Raw genomic sequence first — 27,039 nt, forward strand, 5'->3', positions numbered from 1 at the left:
CCCCCTGTCTCTTTACCTCCCTTATTCTCTCTATTTCCCACCCTCTCTCACCTGCCCCCTGCCTCTCTCCTGCCCTCTCTCTCTCCCTCCATCTCTCCCCCTCTCTTTACCTCCCTTATTCTCTATTTCCCACCTTGTCTCACCTGCCCCCTACCTCCCTCCGGCCCTCTCTCTCTCTCTCTCTTTTTCCCTCCCGCCCTCTCTTTCCCTCCCCTCGCTCCATCTCTCCCCCTCTCTCTATTTCCCACCCTCTCTCACCTGCCCCTCCCTCCCGCCCTCTGTCCCTCTCTGCTGAAGGACATGCTTACTCAAAAGGTGCCTGTGACATACATCAGGCAGCTGGCTGTAGATGGTCCAGCAGATAAAAGCAGCTTCTTGGAGATCAGGTGTCGGCAATAGTGATGGGGGAGAAAAAAAATTGATAGATTTCCATATCGGGCTATATTAATTTTGACTATATATATCGTATCAACAATGTCGCAATATAATTTTTGAGCTAGCTGCCTGTACCTGGACCACAACTTCAGGATTTTTACTTCACAGCTTGTTCTCCATCTTCTTTTTAAATAGGGAACAAATTAGTTTTCAGAACTTTTATTTCCATGACTGATCAAAATGTGTGTTTTCTCATGGCTATTTCTTGTCCCTCTGCAGCAGACATATGGTGAGCAATATGTTTGGAACATCGAATCGCAATAAAATCCCAGTATCGAATCGCAATAGATATAGAACGCTGATAATCACAATACATATCTAAATCGGCACCTAAGTATCGTGATAATATCGTATCGTGAGGTCCCTGGTAATTCCCAGCCCTAGTCAGAAAAAGGTGATTTTGATTGGCTGTTTTACGACTTTGTTTTACCAAAGTCGGTTTTGGTAAAAAAAACAAATCACCTGGAATTCATCAAAAAATGTGATTCATTTAGGTGATTCAATCTGTTCCTCAAATATTCCCACGAATAAAAAAATATATAATCAAGGTATGAAATGATTGTATTTGAAAATGACAATCTCTTTTTGAGTTGTGGTCAATTTGCAGTGTACAAATGATTATAATTATGTTCTGGCCCCCCGAGCATCCGCTCCGACAACAATCGTTCCGCGGCTGAATCTAGTTGCCTAGCCCTGCTGTAGATGGTCCAATGGATAACAGCAGACGAAGAAGACACTGCTGCAACATGGGGGTGGCGAGGCAGCATTAACACTAAATCAGTCATTTTCACTGCTCATTATTTTATTTCTCTGCCATTTTTTAAGTCATGCCCCCCTCCATCATTGACTATTCTTAAAAACGTCTATATAACACACTGTCGTTGTCCGAATCTTAATATCACAAACATAACTGGAGTTATACCTAGTTTTAGGAGGGCATGTCATTTAAATGGTTTCCCCTGTTGCCTCTCCACCTCTCCACAGTAGGTCCCGATCCGCTCATTTTCCCGACAGTAGAGCCTGCTCCTCTCCTTCTGCCTCCAGTTGGGCCTGCTCCTCTCCTCCCTCAACAGTAGGGCCTGCTCCTCTCCTTCTGCCTACAGTTGGGCCTGCTCCTCTCCTCCCTCAACAGGCCTGCTCCTCTCTTCTTCAGACAGTAGGGCCTGCTCCTCTCCTTCAGACAGTAGGGCCTGCTCCGCTCCTTCTTCAGACAGTAGGGCCTGCTCCTCTCCTTCAGACAGTAGGGCCTGCTCCTCTCCTTCTCCAGACAGTAGGGCCTGCTCCACTCCTTCTTCAGACAGTAGGGCCTGCTCCACTCCTTCTTCAGACAGTATGGCCTGTTCCTCTCCTTCTCTCAACAGTAGGGCCTGCTCCTCTCCTGCTTCAGACAGTAGGGCCTGCTCCTCTCCTGCTTCAGACAGTAGGGCCTGCTCCTCTCCTGCTTCAGACAGTAGGGCCTGCTCCTCTCCTAGGGCCTGCTCCTCTCCTTCAGACAGTAGGGCCTGCTCCTCTCCTTCTCCAGACAGTAGGGCCTGCTCCACTCCTCTTCAGACAGTAGGGCCTTCCAGACAGTATGGCCTGTTCCTCTCCTTCTCTCAACAGTAGGGCCTCTCTCTCCTGCTTCAGACAGTAGGGCCTGCTCCTCTCCTGCTTCAGACAGTAGGGCCTGCTCCTCTCCTGCTTCAGACAGTAGGGCCTGCTCCTCTCCTGCTTCAGACAGTAGGGCCTGCTCCTCTCCTGCTTCAGACAGTAGGGCCTGCTCCTCTCCTGCTTCAGACAGTAGGGCCTGCTCCTCTCCTGCTTCAGACAGTAGGGCCTGCTCCTCTCCTGCTTCAGACAGTAGGGCCTGCTTCACTCCTTCAGACAGTAGGGCCTGCTTCACTCCTTCAGACAGTAGGGCCTGCTCCTCTCCTTCAGACAGTAGGGCCTGCTATGCTCCTTCTTCAGACAGTAGGGCCTGCTTCACTCCTTCTCCCTACAGTTGAAAGTGTAGTGCCCCAGCTGATAAACACCTCGATTATTGCCTCAAAACTGAACCGGAAACAGATTTGACACATATAACAGATTCAATAATTTAAGTATGGTGGTGAATGATGCATAACTATGTACAGTTGAAGTCAGATGTTTACATACACCTTAGAAAAATACATTTAAACCCAGTTTTTCACAATTCCTGACATTTTATCCTAGTAAAAAATCCCTGTCTTAGGTCAGTTAGGATCACCACTTTATTTTAAGAATGTGAAATCCGAATAATAGTAGAGAGAATGATTTATTTCAGATTTGATTTCTTTCATCACATTCCCAGTGGGTCAGAAGTGTACATACACTCAATTAGTATTTGGTAGCATAGCCTTCAAATTGTTTAACTTGGGTCAAACGTTTCAGTTAGCCTTCCACAAGCTTCCCACAATAAGTTGGGTGAATTTGGGCCCATTCCTCCTGACAGAGCTGGTCTAACTGAGTCAGGTTTCTAGGCCTCCTTGCTCACACACGCTTTTTCAATTCTGCCCACAAATGTTCTATATGATTGAGGTCAGGGCTTTGTGATGGCCACTTTAATACCTTGACTTTGCTTGGGGTCATTGGCCATTTGGAAGACCCATTTGTGACCAAGCTTCAACTTCCTGACTGATGTCTTGAGATGTTGCTTCAACATATCCACATAATTTTCCTACCTCATGATACCATCTATTTTGTGAAGTGTACCAGTCCCTCCTGCAGCAAAGCACCCCCACACCATGATGCTGCCACCCTCGTGCTTCAAGGTTGGGATGGTGTTCTTCGGCTTGCAAGCCTCCCCCTTTTCCTCCAAACATAACGATGGACATTATGGCCAAACAGTTCTATTTTTGTTTCATCAGACCAGAGGATATTTATCCAAAAAGTACGATCTTTGTCCCTGTGTGCAGTTGCAAACTGTAGTCTGGCTTTTTTTAATGGCGGTTTTGGAGCAGTGGCTTCTTCCTTGCGGAGCGGCCTTTCAGGTCAGGTTGATATAGGACTCGTTTGACTGTGGATATAGATACATTTGTACCTGTTTCCTTCAGCATCTTCACAAGGTCCTTTGCTGTTGTTCTGGGATTGATCAATTAGCCTATCAGAAGCTTCTAAAGCCATGACTTCATTTTCTGGAATTTTCCAACCTGTTTAAAGGCACAGTCAATTTAGTATATGTAAACTTCTGACCCACTGGAATTGTGATACAGTGAATTATAAATGAAATAATCTGTTTGTAAACAATTGTTGGAAAAATGACTTGTGTCATGCACAAAGTAGATGTCCTAACTGACTTGCCAAAACTATAGTTTGTTAACAAGAAATTTGTGGAGTGGTTGAAAAACAAGTTAATGACTTCAACCTAAGTGTATGTTAACTTCCGACTTCAACTGTAATTACCACATGCTGAATGGCTGTCAAAATCTGGGAAAATTCCCACATCGGCAGGGAATGTGGTGAAGAGGCTTGTGGAACCTGACATTGGCAATGGGACAAATGTCACAGTGGACAATTTCTTCACTTCATCATCATTAGCGAATAAGTTGCTTGCAAAGAAAACAAATCTGTCTGGCACCACGAACAAAGTGAATCGGGAGCTTCTCCCTCTGTGCAAAATAAGGCATCTGCACAGCCGTTGTAGTCCACAACGGTGCTGAAGAATGACAAGATGATGGGAGAACTGGAGACTATTACGCACTATAACCAAACAAAGTTATGTCAAAGCGTGTCAAGCAAGTGAAAGGTATGAAAACTGTGTCAACTGTTAGGACAAGGGATAACAGCTAAGTCAACTGTTAGGACAAGGGATAACAGCTAAGTCAACTGTTAGGACAAGGGGTAACAGCTAAGTCAACTGTTAGGACAAGGGATAACAGCTAAGTCAACCGTTAGGACAAGGGATAACAGCTAAGTCAACCGTTAGGACAAGGGATAACAGCTAAGTCAACCGTTAGGACAAGGGCTAACAGCTAAGTCAACTGTTAGGACAAGGGATAACAGCTAAGTCAACTGTTAGGACAAGGGTTAACAGCTAAGTCAACTGTTAGGACAAGGGATAACAGCTAAGTCAACTGTTAGGACAAGGGATAACAGCTAAATGAAATCCAACTGATGCCATTGAGTGAAGACGCAATAAACAAACACGAGCTGAAAATAATTGACTATTTTTGACCGCTATGCTGTCGACATATTCATTATAATGCCAATATTGCTTTTGTGCCGAATTTCACTATTTATCAAGGCCATCAAGATTTTTCGGCTGCTGATGTTTTCATAATTTCACTGTGCATCTTGACCATGCGTCTTGGTGGTTGGGGGTATTTAAAATTTTTTTTTAAATGTAAAGACTTTTTAAATGTTATATAGCTTTTACCGTACTCTAACACATATGCTTTCTGTCTCATAGTTGTAACAAAAGGTATTCCACAAGTGATGTGTTTTGAACATTTGAGTTTGTGTTTTTTCTGCATTTTTGTATTTAAATAGAGCCTTGTAACATGAACGAATGAAAATGATATTGTAATATAATACAAATAAAAAACTATTCTAAAATTACCCAAGACCTTCATAAACGCAACCAAATGATAATTTTTGCGATAGTATATATGAAAAGTATTCATTCCACTGTTAGAATGTCGCAGCCAGAATGACTACTAATGAGCTTGAAGGGGGTTCCTTAGAGGCCCAGTGGTTCTAGTGTTAATGAAAATATGGCTGGTTATTGATCAAACTCAGGCATGTCTCATTGACCTGCGCGCAGAAAGCCTTTTTATAGCCATAAGGGAAGGTGGAGGAGCACAGGGAGAAAGCGAGGGAGCAGAGAGAGAAAGCGAGGGAGCAGAGAGAGAAAGCGAGGGAGCAGAGGGAGAAAGCGAGGGAGCAGTGAGAGAAAGCGAGGGAGCAGAGGGATAAAGCGAGGGAGCAGAGGGATAAAGCGAGGGAGCAGAGGGAGAAAGCGAGGGAGCAGAGAGAGCGTGCATGATTTATCCCCCCTCTCCTCTCCGAACGAGCAAACACTTTCCTGTGCTCAGTGTTTTGTGGTGCGGGCGATGACAAGTGGGCGAGAACCACACACACGCGCACACATTCACACAAACACACACTTAATTGCCCTCTTCAATCCGCCTCTCATGATTATCAAGCACTGTACTTGCTTAGGACGCCCATACTGAGAAAGGACCACTCATCCTAGCTAGGCCTAACCAGCCGTCCTTCTATCTGTCTCTAACAGACCCCGTTACACCGATTCTGAGACAGGTTCATGTACAGCATGTCGATCAGTCTCCTAACTATTATAACACTAATGCAGGAGTGGACATTGGTTCTAAAATCAGCACTGATGCTCTTATGTCAGAGAAGTGGGTCTCATTGTGAAGAGAGGTCGAGTGCCCTTTGGTTCAGGAGCCTCAAAAAGGGGGTCGACGTGACCTCAATACTTATAGATAATCCACACCAAACCACTCACTTCTATGATTAACAGTGGTAAACAGTGTTAAATAACACAAACAATATTTTGGGTGAACAACTATTTCATTTTGTCGTTATAACAAGGTTGGTAACAACATGTGGAAATGTGTTGCAGCTCAAATCAACTACCAAACCCACAATACAAACTCTTTCTCTGTGCTGGCTGACTAGCTGGCTAGCTAGCAAACGTAGCAACACACAATACAAACTCTTTCTCTGTGCTGGCTGACTAGCTGGCTAGCTAGCAAACGTAGCAACACACAATAACAACAAAGTCAATATCAGTATGTAAAGTAGTTAGCTAGCTGTAAAAGCACCTAAACAAACGGCACTATTAATTTAGGGGCCTCTCATCGAGTTTAACTTGCAGTTCGTCTCGAGTGCAGAGTACGTTGTTATAGCAACACGGGCCCTTTCCCACAGACACACAGGGCACAGATAATACTTGAAGGTAATACTTATTATATAGATAATACTTATTGCGAGATGATACTTGAAGGAGAAACTGAGTTGAATCATTTGGTACACAGTTTAGATTGGGCACATCTAAGTGAAATCTATACTTTGTCATGTCAATATAAAAACGGATGAATGTGTTCTAGACAAGTTTGACCATACTATCTATTAGCTGATTTGGGGATCTGGAAGCAGGTAATTGTTTTAAAAGTGTTAGTGTGTTTCCACCCCCACCCATCTCCAGTAACAAGAACCATGTGACTCGTTTCAACACGATTTCCTGACTTCACAGATGGACCAAAAAATGTAGCTTTTACCCACTGATAGAACATACATTACCAGTCACTGATAGAACATACATTACCAGTCACTGATAGAACATACATTACCAGTCACTGATAGAACATACATTACCAGTCACTGATAGAACATACATTACCAGTCACTGATAGAACATACATTACCAGTCACTGATAGAACATACATTACCAGTCACTGATAGAACATACATTACCAGTCACTGATAGAACATACATTACCAGTCACTGATAGAACATACATTACCAGTCACTGATAGAACATACATTACCAGTCACTGATAGAACATACATTACCAGTCACTGATAGAACATACATTACCAGTCACTGATAGAACATACATTACCAGTCACTGATAGAACATACATTACCAGTCACTGATAGAACATACATTACCAGTCACTGATAGAACATACATTACCAGTCACTGATAGAACATACATTACCAGTCACTGATAGAACATACATTACCAGTCACTGATAGAACATACATTACCAGTCACTGATAGAACATACATTACCAGTCAAAAGTTTAGATACACCTACTCAGTCAGGAGTTTTTCTTTATTTGTACTATTTTATACATTGTAGAATAATAGTGAAGACATTCTCTCAACCAACTTCATGAGGTAGTCACCTGGAATGCGTTTAAATTAACAGGTGTGCCTTGTTAAAAGTTCATTTGTTTGAGCCAATCAGATGTGTTGCGACAAGGTAGCGGTGGTATACAGAAGATAGCCCTATTTGGTGAAAGACCAAGTCCATATACCACCCACCACTGCGACCTGTATGCTCTAGTCGGCTGGCCCTCGCTACATATTCGTTGCCAAACCCACTGGCTCCAGGTCATCTACAAGTCCATGCTAGGTAAAGCTCCGCCTTATCTCAGTTCACTGGTCACAATGGCAACACCCACCCGTAGCACGCGCTCCAGCAGGTGTATCTCACTGATCATCCCTAAAGTCAACACCTCATTTGGCCGCCTTTCGTTACAGTTCTCTGCTGCCTGTGACTGGAACGAATTGCAAAAATCGCTGAAGTTGGAGACTTTTTTTCTCCCTCAACAACTTCAAACATCTGCTATCTGAGCAGCTAACCGATCGCTGCAGCTGTACATAGTCTATCGGTAAATAGCCCACCCAATTTACCTACCTCATCCCCATAATGTTTATATTTATTTACTTTTCTGCTCTTTTGCACACCAGTATCTCTACCTGCACATGACCATCTGATCATTTACCACTCCAGTGTTAATCTGCTAAATTGTAATTATTCACCTAACTCCTCATGCCTTTTGCACACCAGTGTCTCTACCTGTACATGACCATCTGATCATTTATCACTCCAGTGTTAATCTGCTAAATTGTAATCATTCGCCCACCTCCTCATGCCTTTTGCACACAATGTATATAGACTCTTTTTTTTCTTTTGTTCTACTGTGTTACTGACTTGTTTATTGTTTACTCCATGTGTAACTCTGTGTTGTCTGTTCACACTGCTATGCTTTATCTTGGCCAGGTCGCAGTTGTAAATGAGAACTTGTTCTCAACTAGCCTACCTGGTTAAATAAAGGTGAAATAAAATAAAATAAAAATATCATGGGAAGAACAGCTCAAATAAGCAAAGAGAAACTACAGTCCATCATTACTTTAAGACATGAAGGTTAGTCAATCAGGAACAAAGTTTTCTTCAAGTGCAGTCGCAAAAACCATCAAGCGCTATGATGAAACTGGCTCTCATGAGGACCACCACAGGAAAGTAAGACCCAGAGTTACCTCTGCTGCAGAGGATAAGTTCATTAAAGTTACCAGCCTCAGAAATTGCAGGCCAAATAAATGCTTCACAGAGTTCAAGTACAGACATATGTCAACATCAACTGTTCAGATGAGACTGTGTGAATCAGGCCTTCATGGTCAAATTGCTGCAAAGAAACCACTACTAAAGGACACCAATAAGAAGAAGAGACTTGCTTGGGCCAAGAAACACGAGCAATGGACATTAGACCGGTTGAAATCTGCCCTTTGGTCTGATGAGTCCAAATTCTGGATTCTTGGTTCCAACCACCGTGTCTTTGTGAGACACAGAGTAGGTAAACGAGTGATCTCTGCATGTGTGGTTCTCACCGTGAAGCATGGAGGTGGTGGTGTGATGGTGTGGGGTTGCTTTGCTGGTGACACTGTGATTTTTTTAGATGCTTTTTTTAGAATTCAAGGCACACTTAACCAGCATGGCAACCATAGCATTCTGCAGCAATACGCCATCCCATCTGGGTTTGCGCTTAGTTTCACTGTCATTTGTTTTCAACAGGACAATGACCCAACACACCTCCAGGCTGTGTAAGGGCTATTTGACCAAGAAGGACAGGGATGAGTGCTGCATCAGATGACCTGGCCTCCACAATCACCCGACCTCAACTCAATTGAGATGGTTTGGGATGAGTTGTACAGCAGAGTGAAGGAAAAGCAGCCAACAAGTGCTCAGAATATATGGGAAAAGCATTCCAGGTGAAGCCATTTGAAAGAATGCCAAGAGTGTGCAAAACTGTCATAAAGGCAAAAGGTGGCTACTTTGAAGAATCTAATATCTCAAATATTTATTGATTTGTTTAACACGTTTTTGGTTACTACATGATTCCATATGTGCTATTTCATAGTTCTGATGTCTTCACTATTATTCTACAATGTAGAAAATAGTAAAAATAAAGAAAAACCCTTGAATGAGTAGGTGTATCCAAACTTTTGACTGGTACTGCAGGCTTTCACCTAATTGACAGGAGTTTCATGATTTTTATTTCTGGAAGGTGGATTAGGGCATCACTTTAACTTGAGACTGTTGCTGCTGCAGCTGTCGCCTCAGGAACATCAGAAGAGATGCCTGCCTGCCTATATAGAAATAGTCAATGAAGATGTTAAAGAACAGCATGGCTCCTCACATCTACTTCCCAGCTCAGACTATGTCCAACATGATACACTGGCTTGATGTCAACCTGACCATCTGCCAAGGGTGTCGGTACATTCTTGCCTATCAACCAAAACTAAAGGCTGTAAAGAGGGACGATAATGTTATGTCGTTATAAACTCAGCAAAAAAAAGAAACGCCCTCTCACTGTCAACTGCGTTTATATTCAGAAAACTTAACATGTGTAAATATTTGAATGAACATAACAAGATTCAACAACTAAGACATAAACTGAACAAATTCCACAGACATGTGACTAACAGAAATGGAAGGATGTGTCCCTGAACAAAGAGGGGTCAAAATCAAAAGTAACGGTCAGTAGCTGGTGTGGCCACCAGCTGCATTAAGTACTGCAGTGCATCTCCTCCTCATGGGCTGCACCAGAATTGCCCGTTTTTGCTGTGAGATGTTACCCCACTCTTCCACCAAGGCACCTGCAAGTTCCCAGACAAGTCTCGGGGGAATGGCCCTAGCCCTCACCCTCCGATACCAACAGGTCCCAGACGTGCTCAATGGGATTGAGATCTGGGCTCTTCGCTGGCCATGGCAGAACACTGACATTCCTGTCTTGCAGGAAATCACGCACACAACGATCAGTATGGCTGGTGGCATTGTCATGCAGGAGGGTCATGCCAGGATGAGCCTGCAGGAAGGGTACCACATGAGGGAGGAGAATGTCTTCCCTGTAACACACAGCATTGAGATTGCCTGCAATGACAACAAGCTCAGTCCGATGATGCTGTGACACTCCGCCCCAGACCATGACGGACCTTCCACCTCCAAATCGATCCAGAGTACAGGCCTTGGTGTAACGCTCATTCCTTCGAAGATAAACGTGCATCTGACCATCACCCCTGGTGAGACAAAACCATGACTTCAGCTACAAGAGCATTATGCCTGGCTCGCAGTCGGCACTCCAATTCATCCCAAAGGTGTTCGATGGAGTTGAGGTCATGGTTCTGTGAGGGCCAGTCAAGTTCTTCCACACCGATCCTTGACAAACCATTTCTCTATAGAGCTCACTTTGTGCACGGGGGCATTCTCAAGCTGAAACAGGAAAGGGCCTTCCACAAACTGTTGGAAGCACAGAATCGTCTAGAATGTCATTGTATGCTGTAGCGTTAAGATTTTGCATCACTGGAACTCAGGGGCGTAGCCTGAACCATGAAAAACAGCCGTGACCATTATTCCTCCTCCACCAAACTTTACAGTTGGCACTATGCATTGTGGCAGGTAGTGCAACGTTTGAAAGTTCTCAAACACTCAGCCAACCAACAGCACAAGCTTAAGTACAGTAAGCATATACAACCCATAGCTACTGATCTGTCTCATACAGCAGTACTTCTCTCACAGCATGCCGTGATGGAGGAAAAGTTTATGAACCAAGCGGGCCACAGTAAAAACAAAGAGGTGTTGTGTCGACAGTGGCATATCTGTAGCCTCGGTACTAGTCTGTTTACATAATACACTCTCTATACTCCATCCACTGAGGTGAGTCCCTGTCATGTGCCAAAGAGACAGGCGTTTCTGCCATCTTCAAATTTGATCCTGATTCGATCACTCTCACAGCTATCCTCCAATCACAACAATTATGCAAATATTGGAACTCTATCTGTTTTTCTTCTCCACAGAACATGTTGGTATCTGGTTGCGAAGCAATTGCAATTTGTTTGTCCAGAAGAAACAGTCTGTCAAAAGTTGTCAAAAGTTACTAGCTCACGTCTCAATTCTAAAACGAAACATCTTAGTTTTAAGCCTCAAAATACAACAACTTAGCTAACAGATAAATGTTTGTTTTTGACTGTTATAAATTCTAATTTTAGAATTTTCTTGCCCCCCCGGCAGCCAAATCGAACGCTCTGCACCTTATTGTGACTTTCTATTGGTAACGACCTATAAAACGTCACAATACGTTCGATTTGGCTGCACTTGAAGAGCATAGTCAGAACCACACATTTCTGATTATTCTATGCAAAACAATTGCGGACATTTAGCTCCATCATCATAGTTATACAGCAAGTAACTGCATGCTTTTCATGATCAGTAAATACCCGCCTAACAATATTTAAGAAATAAGGCACAGGGCGGGTGTGGTATATAGCCAATATACCACAGCTAAGGGCTATTCTTGGTCACAAAGCCAAGCACGACGCAACCCCCAAGGTGCCTTATTGCTATTATGAACTGGTCACCAACATAATTAGAGCAGTAAAAATACATGTTTTGTCATACCCGTGGTATACCGTCTGATATAACATAGCTGTCAGCCAATCAGCATTCAGGACTCGAACCACCCAGTTTATAACTGTCATTATACCATGGCATTGTTGAATATTTGTTTCTAATGGTCTTAAAGGGCATTTTAGAGCATGCATTCTTTCCCTATAATGCACAGAATATCAGCACGGTACGGTAATGACGCAAGTCGGTTTGTTTGGTTACCACGGAAACTACGTTATCTGGTAAACTTACTAGCTACTTCAGTGGATGTTGAACCGAATGAACACATTTCTAGCTGCAAATGTGTTAAATTACAACCTATAAAATGTCACAATACGGTGCCGAGCATTTGATTTGGCTGCTGGGGGGCAAGGAGACCAAGCTCCGCAAAAAAAAAAAAAAAAAAAAAGCATTGACAACTAACGTTACGTGCCGCTTTTAAGGGGGATGTTAAATTAATGTTAACTATATTTGGTTTTAATATCGTCACCTCTTGAAGAGCATAGTCCAAACTAAACATTTCTGATCATTCCACTTTTAGCTCTATCGTCAAGAGTTATTCAGCAAGTAACCACATGCTTTGCATGATCAGTAAACATCCATTGACGATGCAATTTCAGAAACGTGACGGTAGCCTATCCATTTGGCATGTAGCTAGCTAAGCAAACATGCATTATTTGCTTGCTTCATTAGAGATTAGGGTTTTGGAAAGAGCTTGACATCGGTAAATCCTCATCCTGGTAAAGTTGTCAGTCGGACGGACTACTGAAAATCACCACTATAGATGACAAGCAAATATAGCTATCTAGTTTATCCCGCAAAAGTTAGCTTGTTAACTAGCCAGTTTGACGTGATCCATCAATCATGTCTGTCGGCAGCAATTGTGATTAAACACTTAAAAACAGTTGAAAAGCGGATGTTAGGTAACTTCGCTAGGTAGGCCTACATTGAATGGAGAAAGGTACATTCGGTCTACTTACCACTATGCTATATGTTTAGCCAACTGTACAAAGTTTCTACCGGTACAGTAGCTTACAAAGTAAACATAATTAGCTAACAGTACATTGGCAAATGCACCCTTCTACTGCTAGACGGGCAGAGCCCACAAAGGATGGAAAATAACCTAAACCACTCCTATGTGTCAGGTATAGTTCACTTTTACTTTATATAAAACTCAAATATCCAGTTAACGGTGGCCAATTTTCAGAGATATCTTGAGGCTACCTTCACATATCAATTGATGTTATCTGATCATGAAAAGCATGCAGTCACACGCTGTATAACTCCGATAGAGCTAAATGTGCGCAATTGTTTTGCATGGAATAATCTGAAACGTGTAGTTCTGTCCATGCTCTTCGAGTGGTGATGATATTACAACCAAATAGTTCAAATCTATTTAACAATCCCTTGAAAACGGTTTTAGCGGAGCTGGGAGTCTCTTTGCCCCCCAGCAGGCAAATCGAACACTCTGCACTTATACTGTGATGTTTTATTGATAACGACTTATTGAACTTTGAGATTGCCAAAAGGTCAGTCTCTTTGGCAATGATAAGGAGTGGCATGTTAGCTAAAGACAATGGTACACAGACTAGCATATCTGTGGACACTGAATATAGTATATTTAGTGTATATCTCACTGGTCACCCCCAAAGCTAATTCCTTTAGCCGCCTCTCCTTCCAGTTCTCTGCTGCCAATGACTGGAATGAAGTGCAAAAATATCTGAAGCTGGAGACTCTTACCTCCCTCACTAGCTTTAAGCACCAGCTGTCAGAGCAGCTCACAGATCACTGCACCTGTACATAGCTCATCTGTAAATTGCCCAATCCAACTACCTCATCTCCAATTCTGTATTTATCTTGCTCCTTTGCACCCCAGTATCTCTACTTGCACATTCATCTTCTTCACACCCTACCATCCCAGTGTTTAATTGCTATATTATAATTACTTCGCCACCATGGCCTATTTATTGCCTTACCTCTCTTATCCTACCTCATTTGCACATGCTGTATATAGATTTTTCTACTGTATTATTGATTGTATGTTTGTTTATCCCACGTGTAACTCTCTGTTTTATGTGTCGAACTGCTTTGCTTTATCTTGGCCAGGTCACAGTTGCAAATGAGAACTTGTTCTCAACTAGCCTACCTGGTTAAATAAAGGTGAAATAAAAATACCTTGCTTGCATCATCCAACCAATACAGATCAAATGCTACAAGTGAAATTAAAAAGAGAAGAACACTCATTCATATACAGCAGTTAGCCTATTACAATTATTGCCTAGCTAGCTACAACTGTTATTGTAACTAAAGAGGGTTTTGTCCATTAGTGCTGTGTGTTGTCATACCTGTGTGGGCACCAGGACTAGCGGGTATGCCAGCTTGTGATGGCGATACATCCAGAAGGAGAAGAGGATGATGGCAGTGATGCCTATGATGGGCACCAGTGAGTACATCAGAGTGGTGAAGACAGGAGGCTTCTGGGTAACCGGGTTCGATGTTGCTATGGAGGGAAAGAGAGGGAGAGAGAATTAAATCAATCAATCTAGATTATACCAGGACAAAAGGACTATTATAGGATGTACTCAAAAAAAAGGAGCACTGAAAGGGTTTTGTAAAAATGACACCACAATAACTTTGCCAAGAATGTGAAAAATAATGACTTATGTGTTGCAGTCTCCGTGTTCATAATATAGAGATGATATGGGCTCAACTTTAGCTGGCTGATGTCATTTTTATTGAATGCATTTCTAGCTATCTAGCTAAAGCATGTTTGGTTCGACCGGCTTCCATCCTGGCACAGGCCCATAACAGAGCTTCATGAGAGAGAGAGATAAGACTGGATCGCGCCTCGTCGCCAAAGCAGAAGCCCCACCACATAATCACAACATCCACTCGTGTCACCTCTGAGGTGGATTTCCCTTCCTTCGCCTGCCAGCGTGACATCCAGTGTGTGTGTGTGTGAGAGAGAGACTGCGTGCCATTGCTTCTATGTGGGTGACCTCAGCTGAACTGGCATTAGGTAGCAAAAGAAGGGCACTGTTCATGATGCTGCCTGCCTGCCTCAACCGCCCATGCAGTGCCCCTCCTCCTACCCTCTACCCGTCGCTCCCCTCCCCCTGCCCAGTGCTCCATTTTAGCTGCAAGCGGGATAACAACCCGGATTAGCCTCTTTGAAATGAAAAACATAGCAGGCCCAAACCCCCATCCTCTCCACCCTGCCTCCTTTGCCTGCATCCTCCCCCCACCCCCTGGCAGGATCACTACACGACACACGCCACACAGGCATGGAATCGCTCTGGTCAGCAGGTGACGCTCTCTCCCGCTCTTTATCCACTCCTAGAGCCCTATAAAAGCTGGTTTACGGAGAACGCGGCCGGAATCACGGAATCCAGACATTAAAACAGAACTCAACAATACTCCAAAATGTATGGAACTAAATGTATTGAAGACATGAACGAAATGCATAAGTGATTTATTTGTATTTTCCTGTAACTTTCTGAAACGGCACAGTTCTGTGTGTATGTGTACGGTTTCCCAAAAACCTAACTACAAAGTAGGCTATGCCTACCTGGCAGAATGATATCATGATTATTTTCATCAATCCAGTGGCTATTTGTTTAGCAAACTCTGCAATCACATGAGTTGCTACAGATACATTGCTATCCAAACAACGGTCTCTGGCTGGTGCACAGTTGAATCAAAGGGTAACTGCACCCAAAAATCTAAATGTATTACATTTTTTCCAAACCTGAAAAGTGGTCTCCGGATGTGGTTTAAGCATTGTTGTTGACTTAGAAAAACAACCAAATTGGACATTCTATTTAAAAAATCAAATCAAATCAAATAAAACAGTGTGGCTTTAAGAGCAAAAAAACAGAAAGAAATGGAAAACTGGAAAAACTAAACAGAGAATTTATAGGACCCTACACTTCAGCATGGTCGCTCTCCAAAATAGGCCCTATTGCATTGTAGGCCCTGTGACTGTGTGTGACTATGTGACTGTGTGACTGTGTATGCTGCCTCTGTCGCTCGATTCCATAGTCAGGCTCCGACCTAGCTTTTTGTTCCAAATATCCAGGGCATTCCACATCTAGTTAGTCGCTGCTGCAAATTCATGTCCACGTTCAGTTGCATAAGCGGAGGGAACAAGGCCCTTCCCCCACACCAACGCTTCAATACATCCTATTTGGTAACCTTTATCTGACCTCCACTGCAAAGAACACACTGATTTTCCCCATGAATTAACAGGACTATTCTGAAAAGGGCATTTCTGTTCATTGTTAAGCAACAATAGGGCAACTGGAAAAGGAGTTTCCCAACCACAACATTAAGACATTTTTGAACACTGATTAGATGTTTCTTTTCATTATACTTTACTGAGGAGGTATTACATTTTTTTTTAAACAGATGTTCAGAATGAAGAATGTAGCCAGGACCAAGAAATTCCAGAACCAAGGTACATTAAGGAAGCTGATGTCAGTGTGCCCCTGCCCAGCTAGCTAAACCTCCTCTGACTGAGTCACTGCATTCCTCCTCCTGCTAAGAGGATGTTTAGCAGTGAGGCCCGTTAGCTCAACAGGGATAATGAGGATAGACCAGCCCCTTTAATCTGAAAAACACAGCAATCCCTGAGGAATGACACACAAGCAGCCACACAGAACACGGTCCGACACGCAATGGCACACACTTCCTAGACCTGGGCATACCAACATAAAACCACACCACAGCAGAACGTTCAGTGTTACGTAATGTGAGAAAATTAACGGATTGGGTTATTTATTGTGTCGTTAATATGAGACAAAAAGTTGCATTTAGGATTTCAGCATAACAGATTTTTCAGTTCATATGGTGTCACACACACGCACACATGCACACGGGTACGCAGAGACAAACCCAGAACTTACTCTGAACAGCTTGTGTGTTGTCGGGAGTGTAGACAAACTTGTCATTACACATGTTTCCTTCACAGCAGCAGAAGAACACGTCTGGGCTCTCTTTCTTCTCCACACATTCAGTACTGAAAAACAAGTGCGAGACGATGCTGTCAGTGTCACAATCATGTTGGAAAGACCACACTTTTGTAACTTATTTGGTTTCTTTGTGTTACAATTGTATACCAACAAAAAAAAGCTTTTCTTTCAGAATTTGATAACTATCCTTGAGTTTCAGACCGGGGCGATACAGGTATAGGATGTAAAAAAAAAAACTCAAGTTCAAGTGCTTGGCCCTTATGATGCTGTAGTTCCCGTTGTTGTAGGTACAGTATGTTACTTCCTGTAAACAACTTTATTCTTTTGTGTTTCACCATGTTGGTTGGGAAGGAAAAAAAAACATAAGAATTCTACATTAACTGACAAACTTTACATTCCATGGCAGTTAAACCACATCAAAGAAACACTCCGTTCTCTGAACTGCCCCAAATAGATAAACAAGCTTATTAGCTCAAGCAGAAACCCAACGAGCAGTGTTCACTCCAAGAAAAGAAAAGCAGCCAGACCGTTTGGCCGTTGTTTATATGTTACATGTAGAGCACGCACCTGCCGGTAAGCTGCCTCACGGCGCGGTCAGAGTTAGCTGCCGCCGGCGCGGTCAGAGTTAGCTGCCGCACGCGCGGTCAGAGTTAGCTGCCTCACGGCGCGGTCAGAGTTAGCTGCCTCACGGCGCGGTCAGAGTTAGCTGCCTCACGGCGCGGTCAGAGTTAGCTGCCTCACGGCGCGGTCAGAGTTAGCTGCCGCCGCGCGGTCACAGTTAGCTGCCGCCGCGCGGTCACAGTTAGCTGCCGCCGCGCGGTCACAGTTAGCTGCCGCCGCGCGGTCAGAGTTAGCTGCTGCCGCGCGGTCACAGTTAGATGCCGCACGGTCACAGTTAGATGCCGCACGGTCACAGTTAGATGCCGCATGGTCACAGTTAGATGCCGCACGGTCACAGTCACGGTCACAGTTAGCCGCCGCACGGTCACAGTTAGCCGCCGCACGGTCAGTTAGCCGCACGGTCACAGTTAGCCGCCGCACGGTCACAGTTAGCCGCCGCACGGTCACAGTTAGCTGCCACACGGTGCGGTCAGAGCTACCTGTTGCTCTACATTTAGTAATAACATGGAAGCACGCCACACTTGAAAAATACATGGATCCGGTTGCTGCAGGTGGGAGCTGTTGCTGCAGTTGGGAGGTAAAGGGGTTCAACGGCATGTTAAGACAAGAGGACCAGGTAACTCAGCCTTTCTGGGCCTGGGCTCTAGTTCAACGGCATGTTAAGACAAGAGGACCAGGTAACTCAGCCTTTCTGGGCCTGGGCTCTCGCACGCTATACAATTAAATGTTTCTGGTAATGCTAGGCTAGCTGACATGTTGCATGGGTAGCTGAGAAGATATCACAATACGGTGAAATGGATTTGTGTGTATTGTTGTGAATTGTTAGATACTACAGCACTGTTGGAGCTAGCAACACAAGCATTTCTCTACACCTGCAATAACATTTGCTAAATATGTGTATGTGACAAATAAAATATGATTTGGATGGAGAGCAAAGCTTACAAGAAACAGCATGGTAACTGAAGAGAGGCTCAAAACATAAGACCCTTAGTGAGGAAAAATAAAAGATCTCTCCATCTCAGTCTGTTCTGGCTCAGAGGGCAATATGCAAACATCTAGGCCTAGCTTGTTTCAAAAAAACATTGCAGGTCTTAAATCACTTGAGAAGAAGCTCAATTGCTTATCACGGTAGTGTAGCTGTTAGAACAAGTTGAGACGGCTGATGCTGCCATTTTAAAACAGTTGGCAAGGAACCAGAGCGGTCTTCAAATAACCATACTAACATTCTGTATATTACATACTTAATGAGTATATACTACATACTATTAGTTCATTTTAGTATAATGTAAACAAAAGGTATCCTTTCAGTTGAGAGTACTAGCGCGTCGCCTGTCTACCGGAAGTGGATGCTGTTACTATGCAACCTCTTGCTAGCTTGTTAGCATAACAAATTACTAGCTAGACATTTTACGACTTCGGTGTGTTCGTAACTTCAATCTGGAGTGCGCTCTGGGAGTTCGTAAATTCAGAGCGGTGTCAGACTGTCCGTTCGTAAGTTAAGAGCGTATTGCTCTCGGAGCGCACGTCAATGGACGCTCTGGCCGTGGAGTATGGTTGATCAGAGCATGCTGACCTCACAATGGCAGTCAAGCACCCAAGCTAACGTTGGAAAGCTTGCTAGCTACTTCCAGACACAAACGAAAGAACACCCAACTCTGACCATTTTACTCTCCCTAGCAGAGCTGGTTAGGCTGTTTTCATGTTATCCAGAACGTTGGTGACTGTAACTGCGCTGCTGGAAATAATTTAATTATGCTTTTTTTGCCAACGTTTACTGACATTGACCATATTCAACAGGTGTTGAGCGTTCATCAGTTATTCTGCACTCTGGCACACTCAGACGAGAGTACTCAGAAATCGGAGTAGATTGCCAGAGCGAATTAACAATGACCATTGAGAACGCTCAACGACTGAGCCACTTAGCTATGCTAAGAATGACATGTAGTTAATATACTGGCAAGTTTGACGTATTAGTAGGCAACTAACATTAGGTAGCTTAGCTAACATACCGGTTCATACTGCTGTAATGGTATGCTGCGGTTTGTAAGGATAGCGTAGCTAACAAATTGTCAGCCAACGTAACTTATTTGAAAAGTCATTATATCGCTCAACAGTTGAAGCAATGAAATTGTGTCCGCTCTCGTCGGACTTCGGCTGCATATTCTCAGACATTTCTTTTTTTACATCTGAAAACGTTGTGAAGTTACGACCATTTTCTGAAGAAATGCATTATGGGCCCTAAAAGCAAGAAAATAGTGTCCACTGCTTGTATACTTCGTATTTTGGCGAATTTAGTACGACATCCGGGAACTTTTGACATACTAACTCTATCCATACTATGACCAATAAGCATACTAACTCTATCCATACTATGACCAATAAGCATACTAACTCTATCGATACTATGACCAATAAGCAGACTACATACTCAATTTACATCACAAATAGTACGGTTAGTATGAGCATTGGAACACAGGAACACATGATTTCTCTTGCTCCCCATTCGACGCCTTTAACATCATATTCATGGAACGACCAAGTCCTCACATAGAATGGAGATCCTATAGAGGCCTATAAGAATAGTTTTCACTGATATACTGATAACATTTGTGACACATTGCAACACACCAATGACACACTTAATCATTCCACCGTGTCATTGGTGTGTTGTAACAGATCACAAATGTTATAAAAACCCACCACAGAGCCCTGATGCAATAGGCCCTACCTGTCATAGCAGTTGGTATCATCCAGCCAACAGCCCTGCTTTACGATATCTACGATTCCCGACACGTTCCTCCAGGTGGCGAAACAGTGTCTCCGCTTGTCCTTCTCCCCGGCACACGTCTCGATGCCACTGCGGTTCCCTCGGTTCTCCTGGATGGCAGCAGGGTTGGGGTTGTAGTTATAGTGGACACACTCCTGTGTTTCGGTCCGACCCAGGATCGCCCCTGAGAAATAGAGATATGGAGACACTTGATCAGATTTTTAAAGGTGAATGTTGAACAGAAGTCTTGTTTTACGGTAAATGAGTTGATGTAATAAATACATTTGGGAGAATCGATTTAATGGCGTTCAAAACACAGAAACAAGATCGAAGGAAGCACATAAAAAATAAAATACTGCGTCCTGCACATCAACAGCGCTCATGTTGGGCCAGCCCTGTCTACAGTGTAGCATCATACAGTATGTCCTATTTGTTTCATGTTCTTTTCATCTACTACTTATCTATTGCTCTCATGAAGCAATGCACAGATGATGTCCCTCTCTGCCCAGTGCAGGAGTATTCCAGGACAGATAACAGTCATCGCCCCCCTACAGTGTGAAGCCTTACCATCCCTGTAATTAACCAGTGGTGACGAGTGTGTCCCTCTAGAGACCGACACAGTCTTCAAATGCTGTGTGGGAAAATTTCTGGCCCTGGCAGGCCTTAATATGACTTGTTAATGATTATGTTTGATAGGTCCAGGAGGGTAATGGGGCACAACAATCATTTAGCCCACTGGTCTAGGCCTGACAGTGTGCTCGGAGCTGTACAACCCACGCTACACGAGTCAATCAAACAATTACCAATAATGTACTGTCACGCATATGGTCGACCATAGAACAGGTAGGCTGTAGAACAGGTAGGCTGTAGAACAGGTAGGCTATGGAACAAGACAGGTAGGAATTATGAGTTTTAACAATGGAAATCAGTCAAATCGCTATAACTAATTGATAGGTCTACGGTAGACATACCAACTTGTTTTTGTGATTTTACTGATTTCAATTTGTTTATTAATTATTACGTGATTAAAACTCATAAAATCTGATAGTCTACCATTACTTGTTACTTTTGTAAACTTTCATTATCCCTCATGAGGGAGAGAAACTTAAAAATGTCTTAAAGTAACAGAAGTACGAGGCAATATTTCTTAAAATTACAGAAAACAGTTTTTGTTATCCGTTTAGAAATCAAAGCCTTTTACCTGAAAAGGGAAAGGGTTGAAAAATGAATCTATGCCTTCATTTTCCCCAAAATACACACTCTTAGCTTTCATTTGACACCCAATTTGATATGCTCCTACGAATTTCCCTTGTTGGTGCTCATGGGTCCTTTAAAAGGGGAATGAGCTAGACCCTCTCAGACACCAAAAAGGCCAAACAAAAATGATCTATATTTTCAATTTAATCCTTGACACTTATTCTTATCTAAATAACTGGGGGGGAAAGGATATTGAATTTAAAGTACAAAACAGCCTGAGGGTACCATATTGTTTATGAAACAACATGAGCTGGTTTTGTGGTTAACCCTGACAAAACCTCAAGAAGTAGGCCTAACACTGACCGACAAAAACAAGGCTTATTCAGCTAAAGGATGTGGTGGGTGTGGATTGACAACTTATTCTTGCTAAGACAGAGAACAGAGGCTCTGACACACCAATGAGCATGTAAAGACCTCTCTCTCTCGGAGTACCAAATAGAGGAGAACTAACAGTTTAGGCATAGAAAGCTTTCTATAAATAGGCTTGTCGGCTTGATTTAGCTCAGAAGGTATAAAATGCTACTGTTAAGCCTACGTATCTAATCTAAGTCTATTCTTAACACATGTTGTCCTTGGGGTTAAAAATACAACACATCCTTAGTTTCAAATAATTCCTCATTTAAAAAGTACAGAGATATTTTGAGAGACAGAAGGAGAGAGAGAGAGAGAGAAAATGAGAGAGCAGGTATTGAAAAAACAGGGAGAGAAAGTGAGCGGGAGAGATATGTGACTAATTTCAGGAAACTAGGCATACGTTGTGCCTCACTACTTCACAGGAGAGCCATTTGAACGTGGGCCCTTCTAAATGTGTTTTTGTGACAGAAATGCCTTCTGGAACATGTGAACTTATATGTGCAATTGTTAAAATTACAAGCCGAGTGGGTTTAGCCACAGAAAAAGACGGCAACCTTCTCGCTAGCCATGATTGGCTGAGAATATGAGTGGGCTGGGCATGCCGAGAGAGGAGTTTGGATTGGTCTGCCATGTAGCACGCTTCTGTCTATAATATGAGCTGGTCAATATGTGTAGGTAATCCTTTCTAACGCTGCTTTTTTAAAATGATATCACGTAGTAGAAGTGCATAAGTGTTAATCTCCACTTTCTGGAGAACCGAGTTTTGAAATCAGTGGAATTAGAGTGTGATAGCTAAGGAGATGGAGAACATTCTGGTGTTTGATTGCAAATATGCAGACGGAGTCAAAAAGAGAACACACAGAAGGCTCTTGTATAAAACACCTGTCTCCAGATTACATCTTCAAACTAAGATCAACCATGGCATCCGTGACAGAGAGAGAGAAGCGACCATCCATGTACACAGGTAAGAGAGTCTAGCTAGCTACATTTTCAGATATTACACGTTTCTAATTTGATCAGAAAGTCATTTTAATTTCAAGTTAGTGTACTGTTAGCTAGATAGCTAACATTAGCTGGCTGGCTAGGTAGCTAAAATTACGTGTATGATCTGTGTAGTAATATTATTCCTGTCTTAGCATTGCTAGTTTTAGCCTAATGTTAGCTACTGTAACATTGAACCTGGTTGGTTAGCTTCCTGCAGATTCATGGAGGGTAGTAACGTTATGAGTTGGGATTATGGTTCACTGTTTAGCTAGCTAGCTACATGTATAAACAAAAGACTCCACTATCCAAGTGACCATTTCAATAGAATGTTCATGATGTCAACGCGTCAACTGTTGATGGACGTAGCGGGTAAATTCGCTCTGGCTATCTACTCCAATTTCAAAGCACTCTAGTCTGAGTGTGCCAGAGCACAGAATAACTGACACATTTATGAATGCTCCACACACATTGAATATGGCCTGTGTCAGTAAACGTTGGCAAAAACGCTTAACTAAATTGTTGCCAGCAGCACAGTTGCAGTCACCAATGCTCTGGATAACATAAAAACAGCCTAACGAGCTCTGCTAGGACAAGTAAAATGGTCAGAGTTGGGTGTTTTCTCATTTGTATCTGGAAGTAGCTAGCTAGCTAGCCAACGTTTGCCAGTTAGCTTGGGTGCTTGACTGCTGTTGTTAGGTCAGAACGCTCAGATCAACCCTGCTTTTCGGCCAGAGCATCCAGTGTGCGCTCTGAACGTTCCGAGAGCGAAACGCTCAGAATTTACGAACGGACAATCTGACAACCCTCTGAGTTTATGAACACCCAGAGCACACTCTGGCACTCCAGATTACATTTACAAACACACCCATAGTATAAGCCAGCCTTTAGTCGTGAAATCTTTGGTTGTTTAGTACATAGCCTCACATGTGAATCCTTAAAAGAGATGGGTGGGGCTAAAGCTTAAAAAGGTGTGAACAATGCTGAATGGGTGTAGACAAAGAAGAGCTCTCCAGTAGGTACCAAAATATGCAAGGGCCATTTTCTCAAAAGTGAGGTTAGAAGTTAATCAACTTTCAAAGCAGAATTACTTTCCCATTGTTCCTCAACTGTAGTGTATGATATACCGTGTTCTAGCTATGAGTCTCTACATTTATTCAATGTAAAAAACACAATCTAATTTTGCTACATAAGACCGAATCGAGCCGGTCGGTCACATATATCTACCATATCACAGGAAGCAAGGACCTACAATGGTGACGTTTGGCACAGGGAGTCATTGGAATGGTATTAAATACATCAAACACATGGTTTCCAGGTGTTTGATGCCATTCCATTTGCTCTGTTCCGGCCATTATTATGAGCTTTTCTATCCTCAGCAGCCTCCTGTGGTCAGGACCTACAGTGATGTTTGGCCCAGAGAGTCAGGACCTACAGTGATGTTTGGCCCAGGGAGTCAGGACCTACAGTGATGTTTGGCCCAGAGAGTCAGGACCTACAATCATGCTTGGCCCAGGGAGTCAGGACCTACAGTCATGTTTGTGCTGACAAACAATGATGAGCGACAACACAGTGCCAGCTAAACATCAGGGCTCGACATTAACATTAAAAAAAAAAAAATTGTCGGACAAGAAGATATTGTAGATTTAAGTTGTCCGATACTGTAGATTTAAGTTGTCCGAACCGAGAAGTAAAAATTTTTTGAATCACACACAAATCACAATATGAAACAATTACCCCAGTCAGAATTGGATCAGAGGTCAACATTGGAATAATATTAAAATCTCATGTTTTTCTTTTAACCTTTATTTAACTAGGCAAGTCAGTTACGAACAAATTCTTATTTACAATGACAGCCTAGGAACTGCCTTGTTCAGGGTCAGAACGACAGATTTTTCCCTTGTCAGGTCGGGGATTTGATCTAACAACCTTTACAGTTACTGGCCCAACACTCTAACCACTAGGCTACCTGCCGCCTTGTCCAAACAGATGCTGACATGAAGGAGGCGCCAGAAAATGTGGCCAACCTTTGAGACTTTTAATTCCTTAAATATAGGCTAATGAAGGATAATTAACATAAAAGCTTGATTCTGTCGACATACTCGAGGCACGTTTCGTTCAGATCAAGACCGGAGAGCAAAGGACAGCCTGTTGCACACCGCACATCAACCACTTTGAATCTGAGCGGACGCGGTCAGTATTAATATTTTTTTTTTTTAACTATTTACCCGTAAATGTAATTGTTTAAAACCATCTTACCTTTAAAGTAGCGGGAATTATTTTATAAACATAATATGCAATTTTTTCATGTTCTAATTGCTTTTCAAATTAACTTTATTTTATTGTACAGCAGCCAAAGGCAATGGGACATCTTAGACAGAGCAGTGCTGCTATGGGGAAGAAGATAGCATCTGAATGTATGCATTCAAAAATAGCCAACAACAGGAAGTATAGAACAATTCCTAATTGTCATACTTGAGTAAAAGTAAAGATACCTTAATAGAAAATGACTCAAATAAAAGTGAAAGTCACCGGGAAAATACTACTTGAGTAAAAGTATTTGCTTTTAAATATATTTAAGAATAAAAAAGTAAAGGTATAAATTATTTCTAATTTCTTAAGTAAACCAGACAACCTAATTTTCTTATTTATTTATTTACAGATAGCCTGGGGCAGCTTCAACACTCAGACATAATGTACAAACGAAGCATGTGCTTAGTGAGTCGGACAGATCAGAGGCAGTAGTGATGTTCTTTTGATAAGTGCGTGAATCAGACCATTTTCCTGGCCTTCTAATCATTCAAAATGTAACTAGTACTTTTGGGTCTCAGGGAAAATTTGTGGAGTAAAAACTACATCATTTTCTTTAGGAATGTAGTGAACTAAAAGTAGTCAAAAATATAAACAGTAGAGTACTGATTTTTAAAATGTTTAAATGTAACCTTTATTTAACTTTAACAGATACACCCCCACCCCCCCAAAAAAAAACAACTTAAGTAGTACTTAAAGTATTTCTACTTAAGTATTTTACACCACTAACAAGAGGCCACTTTGCTTACACTGAGCACATCAGATCCATTTCTTCATTACTCATGGCCCTAGTCCAAGAACAGCCCTGATTTCCTCATTCATATTCATCCAAGGGTAAACGACGTTAAAACAAGAACAACATAATGGCTCATTAAAAAAAAACAAATGGTGCTCTGCAGTCTGTGGCGGCATGGCTGAAGAAAATTATTTTGGGAGGGAATTAATTAGCTAATTGCCCCTCAGTGGGCATAAATCCTGGGGATTATTTCCGAAGACACAAGTTGCCCTCATCAGGATTACAGTGAATCTTTCGGAATTACTGTCACATCCACGCATGGTGGAGTAGGAGGAAGACACAGCCCAAGATGCACATCATCTGTCGGAGTCCCTGTGCCATGATTACAGATCTGGACCAGCAAATTGAAACAGACAAATTGACCAAGGCGCTTAACACAAATCACAAAGGGCCCTGTTCAAAAATCACATTTAGTTTATTGACTAATGTGGGATAGTTGGATTGGGCAAGACCTGCAACAATGCTGTACGGACTGGGAGCCAACACAAAAAAAAATATATTCTCCATTAGACTTGACTATTCTCACTCAACCCCTAGCCTAAACCTTCTTCTGAAATACATGGCCTGGAGACTGACTGGAAATCATGTCGGAGGCAGCAGGTAGCACTGGGCGGTATACCGTATTTTATGATATACCGGTATTGATGCATGGACCGGTTTGGGTTTTTACTTGACCTTCTATACCGTTATTTGAATGTTTGGTTTGATAAATGTGATACGCCATGTGTAATGTCAATTTTCAGTTTGTTTCGCTAATTGAATCATCTCGCTCTGCGCCACTTTCCAGACTTAGCCACACCCCCTGTCACTCAAAAAGCACATTTGATGTTCCTCAACCAGAGACACTTGCATTCAGTCTGCATGGTAAATGCAGTACATACAACGATGCTGTTTTCACTTTGCTTCTTAATATAAATCCACTAGCGTTCTATAGTGACACTATTAGTTTGTGTTTCTTACATCAGCAAACAGCTAGTTTGTCTTTTCTTAGCACGTTGCCCTAAATCTTGTGAGACGCTAATTGTTTGCCGCTAATGGTAATAGCTAGCTAGCTAATAAACGTACTGAGTCAGAGCAAACGTAGCTATTTAATACAGCATGATAATACCAGTGATGGTGTAGACCTAATC

General features: G+C 42.6%; 1 protein-coding gene across 1 annotated transcript in view; it reads right to left on the reverse strand.

Annotated features, from left to right (window-relative positions):
* Positions 1–27,039, reverse strand: part of LOC112225629 (activin receptor type-2A) — a 679,452-nt gene that overhangs the window by 637,959 nt on the left and 14,454 nt on the right. Inside the window, exons 2-4 of the mRNA XM_024389747.2 lie at positions 20,173–20,395; positions 16,758–16,870; positions 14,199–14,353 (exon numbers count right to left, since the gene is read on the reverse strand). Coding sequence (XP_024245515.1) covers positions 14,199–14,353; positions 16,758–16,870; positions 20,173–20,395 — 491 coding nt within the window. The remainder of the gene's footprint in view (positions 1–14,198; positions 14,354–16,757; positions 16,871–20,172; positions 20,396–27,039) is intronic.

The sequence above is a fragment of the Oncorhynchus tshawytscha genome, linkage group LG26, assembly GCF_018296145.1.
Source record: "Oncorhynchus tshawytscha isolate Ot180627B linkage group LG26, Otsh_v2.0, whole genome shotgun sequence".
Lineage (NCBI taxonomy): Eukaryota > Metazoa > Chordata > Actinopteri > Salmoniformes > Salmonidae > Oncorhynchus > Oncorhynchus tshawytscha.